Source organism: Cicer arietinum, chromosome 4, assembly GCF_000331145.2.
Source record: "Cicer arietinum cultivar CDC Frontier isolate Library 1 chromosome 4, Cicar.CDCFrontier_v2.0, whole genome shotgun sequence".
Lineage (NCBI taxonomy): Eukaryota > Viridiplantae > Streptophyta > Magnoliopsida > Fabales > Fabaceae > Cicer > Cicer arietinum.
Genome location: NC_021163.2, coordinates 6,874,867 through 6,881,166, shown reverse-complemented (window position 1 = coordinate 6,881,166; position 6,300 = coordinate 6,874,867). Strand labels below are relative to the sequence as shown.

General features: G+C 28.1%; 1 protein-coding gene across 1 annotated transcript in view; it reads right to left on the bottom strand.

The window, feature by feature from the left end:
• LOC101492969 (SWR1-complex protein 4) overlaps positions 1–3,775 on the bottom strand; it is a 10,748-nt gene extending 6,973 nt beyond the window's left edge. The window contains exons 1-7 of the mRNA XM_073366822.1: positions 3,416–3,775; positions 3,216–3,302; positions 2,032–2,097; positions 1,201–1,260; positions 894–950; positions 250–379; positions 60–127 (exon numbers count right to left, since the gene is read on the bottom strand). Coding sequence (XP_073222923.1) covers positions 60–127; positions 250–379; positions 894–950; positions 1,201–1,260; positions 2,032–2,097; positions 3,216–3,302; positions 3,416–3,526 — 579 coding nt within the window. The 5' untranslated portion in view covers positions 3,527–3,775. The remainder of the gene's footprint in view (positions 1–59; positions 128–249; positions 380–893; positions 951–1,200; positions 1,261–2,031; positions 2,098–3,215; positions 3,303–3,415) is intronic.
• Positions 3,776–6,300: the final 2,525 nt, after the last annotated feature.

Genomic DNA, 6,300 nt, shown 5'->3' with positions numbered 1-6,300 from the left:
AAAAGAACGAAAGAGTGTCTAGAGAATAAAGCACAGCTTGTTCAAAAAGTTTACCATACCTTAACGAGCGGATGCACTGCAACATCTCCAGAAGATGGATTCCTAGCAATTAATATAGCCTGGGATACTACATGGCAAGGACAATATTACAAAAGATAAGTTTAAATATGTCATTTTATTAGTCAAACTAAGAACAAAAGAAAGTGAAAAACTGAATGCGATATGGTTCAGTGAACATAAAACACATACCACTATAATATCGGTCCTTTAATTCTTCAACAGTTCTAGATGAAGGAAATCTATCAGCTATAACAATGAATCGGAGATTAAATCTCTCACACAAATCAAACAGTTGATCCGTTTCCTCCTTGGTCCATTTCTACATAAATATAATTTCACGGAATAGAAAAACACATTAAACACGCAATAGCAGAGACAAATGTAAAAATACCGGTTGAATGTCAATGGGTACTATGATTTAAACTTTTAAAAATCACACAGAAATAAACAGCGGTGCTTAATAGTGTGTAAATTCATTAAATGGAACATACAAAAAGTGTACAAAAAATGCAGATACAAAGTGACAGCTAGGTTTGGATATACAGATACTTTCAAATAGATCATAAAATCTTCATTTATCTATAGCTAACTTGATCATTAGTGAAATATAAAAGATTTACCAACTAGCAAATAAACAATATTCAAGTTGTATAGTATTATACACAAAAAGGCCTTTCAATGTACATTCTAACAGTAGAGGTTATTAAAGAGACTATAACATTAACACGAAACAGCACATAAAATTCAGTTCTTCTGCAAAAACTGTTGTTTAAGCAAACTCAAAGGCGAAGTTCCAAGCAATTTTACACATGCAGTCTAGACACGATACCTACAGGATTTGCCAAATATTTCTCATACTCTTCATCTGTGTATCTTGTTGTGTCAACAGACTGCATCAAAACATGTAAACAAACATTAAATCTCGTGCACATAGAAGATACTCCCTCTGGAATGAAATATAAGCAAAAATGGTAGCTGAAAAGTTGATGTATCTGGTTAAAAATTTAGACCAAATACATCAACTTTTCAGTTACCTTTTTTGCTTATATTTCATTCCAGAGTAGTATTTACTAGAGTCAATTGAGAAAGATCAGAAAATTGCAGAGCAGGCATTAAGGTAAAGATTGAACCACCATTTACCTTGTTATACTTGGCAAAAGAATAGTCCCCTGTTGGTGGAGCATCATTTACAACTTGGACCTGCCGCAGTAAAAGTTGCCATGATTATCAAATTGTGAATCAAATCATGCATAGGAAAACCTATTTTTCAATTAATGAATCAAAGCATATTGTTGAAAAATATATTATTTTTTCAACATAAAGAAACATAACCATTTCTTCGTTTCCTTTTTTACACAATTCAACACAATTTTCTCTTTCTCAATATTAATCACTAGAAACTACAAATAATACCCTATATTTTCAGCCGCCCATCTGCCCTCGGCAATTGTCCATACCAGATCTATATATCTGAGGTGTGTTTCATCTCCCATTAACCACGCCACCCTTGCCGCTGGGACCTGATTCTCCTACCAATGGAGGCTTGTCATTTCAGGAGCATTGACATGCCCCCAACACTATTATCCCTCTTCTTCCGTGTGAGTCCATCCTCTGGGAGGCACGTGATGACACTCTAATATTCTTTGTTCATAACTTGTTTTCAAAGACCTCGCTGCAAACGATATTCTGGCCAAACCCACTCATCACTACATTCATTCCCCACCCACACATTGGCTGTTTAGCTCTCTCCCATTCCCCGATATCTGCATTGTTGGAAATGCAACAGAATTGAGATTCTTGTGAGTCAGGCTCATAATCCTGGCAGCTAAAAGATCACTTCATGCAATTTGTTTGGGTGGAGTAAGGATATGCATCAGAATGTGGCTTTTGACTATCATGGAAGAGACACATAACAATATTTCCATGCTGCTAGATAACATAAATTTCACATAAACTAACAGATGAACTTACCCAATGGTAAAGCCGAAGATTATCTTTACGAGCAGAGTTTGTGAAAGGAAGCCATTGCCAGATGACCTGAATGGGGAAAAATTCAAATGTGTGATAATAATGTCATGAGCCAATTATCATAAAAGCTTAAACTGTTATGTAAAATCACTTAATTGTTTTATATCTTAACACACCTCACACAAGAGCCATTTGGGCTTGAAGCATAGACAATGTTCAGGCCCACCCAACATATTGTTGAAATTCAGCTTTTTTTTAATTAGAATTGCAGGATCAATAAGGATCGAACTCTCGAAAACTTGGTTAGAGAAAATCTGATACCATATTATTAATTAACCATCTTAAGAGCTTAGAGATTATTAGGTAAGAGCATATGAATGGTTTTATATATAACAAATAACATCCCAGCACCGGTCAATAATTCATTAAGGTAACACTTTTGACAGCAAGTAGTATCCAATGCTTTTCTTCTTCAAGAGATTCTTAGCCATTGGTTTATAGTTTCAGTAACACACATGAATGGACCATAAACTCCTCAACCTACACGGAAACAAGTACCAAACAGGCAAAACTAACAGGGAATTTTCGACCGAGTGATCGAGTATTTTGCAAACAAATGTCACTCTAGTATATATTACTATTTTATTGTTTTTTTTCCTTTTGCTGTATGAGAATCCTTCCTCGTTTTGCGTATGAATGTATCTTCTTAATTCCTATAGAGAACAAAAGTAAAGACAGAGTCACCACCTAGAACTATGATTTCGCTCACATGCATCATTCATGGCATAATGTATTTCACAATGTAACAGCAATGAATCAAACTTGGCATGTTGTATAACTAATCACTAGTAGACTAATTGCGTACAGGGCAAGAAAATTGTACATTTTCCGACCTAAATTTTGTTCAGACTTGGTAACAATATTATGCTGCAATCACACTGATCACAGCTCCAATAAACAACTAAAATTTAGCTATGTTTAAAGGCACTTACAGTGTAAAGCAACTTTGCACTGCCATCCTATCAGAACCATTCAATCAACCAGATTATAAGGTACAGCTTTTAAATCAAAGAAACTAATCTAATTATGTGTTATTCTGGCGAATTATAATTGGTTGTCAGGGTAAACCACTGATAGTGCGTTTCTTTTATTCTCGTTGAAGAAAAAATGTAAAAAAAATAAATAACCTTTCCATCCGAGGGAGGCCTTTGTTTTAACAGAGACAAATCAACTGCAGGCATAAGAGGTGCCAAACCACCCGTAAGTGCATAAACCTATAAATTCAGCAACACCAGAAGAAGAAGAAAAAAAGTTAAATAGGTTAAACCCTATGGTGGAGAGAAAAAAATTGAATGTGTTTTCGTGGAAAAAGGAAATGAAATAGTACCTCCCGAGAAATGCCATCAGGTTTTCTCTGAGAATCTTTCTGAGGTGGAGAGTTCTTCTCATGAACTGGGATGGAAATATTGGGCAATCCTAAAATATCTTTCACATCCATAGAAACATCTAGGGTTTATTATTCAACTAAATTTCAGAATTCACAATCACTCTCTCTAATCAGGAATTCGGTGTTGGAATCTATTGAGTTTGAGATTTTGAGTTAGGGGTTTTGATTTTAGGGTCTTCTTCAGTCCTAGCGCCAAAATTTTGAGCCGTGAAAAAGTAACGCACAATAGTTTCACAGTCTTTGCATGCTTATTATTATGTGTTTATGTGACGGGTTAAACTACCTGTTCTGTGGTCTTCAATTACATTTTTCCATTGCATTTTTACTCTTGATTGGGCTAAAGCTTTTAAACTCGAGACTTGTGTATTTGCATATGTTCAAATTCTAAGTTTGAGATGGCTGTATAGTTTTTTTTGTATTTTATGTATTATAATTATTTTGATTTTTATGTGTAGAATATTAAAAAATATTAATTTTATGTAACTTTTTAACAATATGTATTTATTTCGTCTATGATTGTAATAATAAATTTTTATTAATATAATATAATTATTTTCAATTTTATTTAGAAGATATATAAATAAAAAATAAATATGTATAATTTGTTACATATTTTTGTTATATTTATTCATAATAAATATTTGTTTTATATTTTTTATGTATCAATGATAAATATTAGTCTTATAGCTTTTTAAAAATTTATCAATGAAAAATATATGTATGTAGTCTTTTATGTATCAATGATAAATTTTTGTCTAGTAATTATTTTATATTTATCGGTGACAACTTATAACTTTTTGTATATTAGTGACAAATATTTGTCACGTATTATTTTATATTTATCAATGATAAATATTTATTCTGTGTGGTCTTTTAAAATTTATCAATTATAATATTTGTCTTATATTTTTTTATATTTTATCAATGATAAATATTTGCCTAGTATAGTTATTACTGAAAAATATTTGTTCTGTACAGTTTCTCTAGATCAATGACAAATATTTATTTAGGTGTTATTTTATATTTATTAGTGAAAAGTATAGGATATGTATTTTTTATGTATCAAAAAATATATATTTGTCTTGTTTTATATTTATCACTGATAAATATTTATTTTGTATTTTTTTATATTATTCAGTTACAAATATATCACGTATGTTTAATGTATTAATCAGAAAAAATTATCATGTGTTATTTTGTATTTCTCAATTATAAATATTTATATCATCTTTGTCTGTATTTAACGGTTGTCAACATTTACCATTGACAAATATATCAATTTTTTGCATTTCAATTAAAATATTTGTATCATTTTTTTTTTGTATTGACGTGTGAAAAATTATAGTAAGTGTATTCTAATTGCTATCATTTTCTTTGATAAATATTTTTTTCGTGTGTTTTTTAATTTTTTTTTATGACAAATATTTGTTCAGTATATTTTTATATTTTATTAGTATTAAATATTTGTCTCATATTTTTTATATTTAATGATGACAAATATTTTTCTGTATTTTTTTTATTTATTAATGAAAAAAATTGTTATTTGTTTTTTATATTTATGCGTGATAAATATTTATCCCATATTTTTTTATATTTATCAGTAACAAGTATGTGTTGATATTTTTTTATGTATCAATGATATATATTTGTTTCATTTTTTTTATATTTATCAGTCATAAATATTTATCCTTTTTTCTTTTAAATTTACCAGTGGCAAATGTGTCTCATATTTTTTATGTATGAATAAAAAATATTTGAAATGTGCTTTTCTATAAGTGATTCACATTTATTGTGTGATTTTCATATTTGTTAATAATACATATTTATCATTTTTTTTTATATTTATCATTCACATAGATATAATTCAATATATATGACAAAAATATGTCATGTATTTTTTTATATTTATTAGTTATAAATATGTATACCTTGTTTTTTTTTATATTTTCTGTGAAAAATATTTATTTTATATTTTTTTAAAGTAAATGATTCAAAATAGTTTATAATAATTTAAAATAAATAAATTGGCTAAATAAATAAAAGATATATCAGATTAATAAATTATTTTTAATTTCAATTTTAAATTATTTATAAATATTTTTAATTTAAAAGTAAATAATATATTTATTTATTTTAATTTAAAATAAATAAATAAATAAATAAAAAATAAATCAGATTGATAGATTTTAAATTACTATTTTTAAAATATTTTTAATATAAATTGATAAAATTTATTTTTAATTAAAATTTAATTTTATATTTTTTTAATTAATTAAACTATTAATTTTACTAATTAGCTCACTAACTATAAAGTATCGATTTTAATTAACTAAACTATTAATTATACATAGGAGTTAGGAACATAATCTGGTTTTAAAAGTTAACACATTCATCGGAAAAAACACATGTCCACTATTTATGCTTTCAATGCAGGCCATTATCAGAGTACAGGTTACTCATTCAACTATTTTGCTGTCATCAATTGTTCAATAATTTATACAGAGTTGCTATTAGCACCCACCCTCATTATGTGACTCCAAAATTCAAACATATCTATGTGTGTTTGCGGCGAAATTCACGCATTAAAAGTGTGATACATTAATAAACAGTGGCCGTTGAATTAAAATAAAATGTAGATTATGACAAAGATGTAAATTGGATTTCATTGTTATTATTTTAAAGTCGTAGTTAAAAAATTTGCAGTTTATTTGTCTTCACTCTTGATTAATTAATATTGCTTTTATTTTACAAAAATATTTATATATGAAATTAGTAAATAGAAAACTAAATGTAATTAGATTTTATCAATCTATTTAAAATATTAA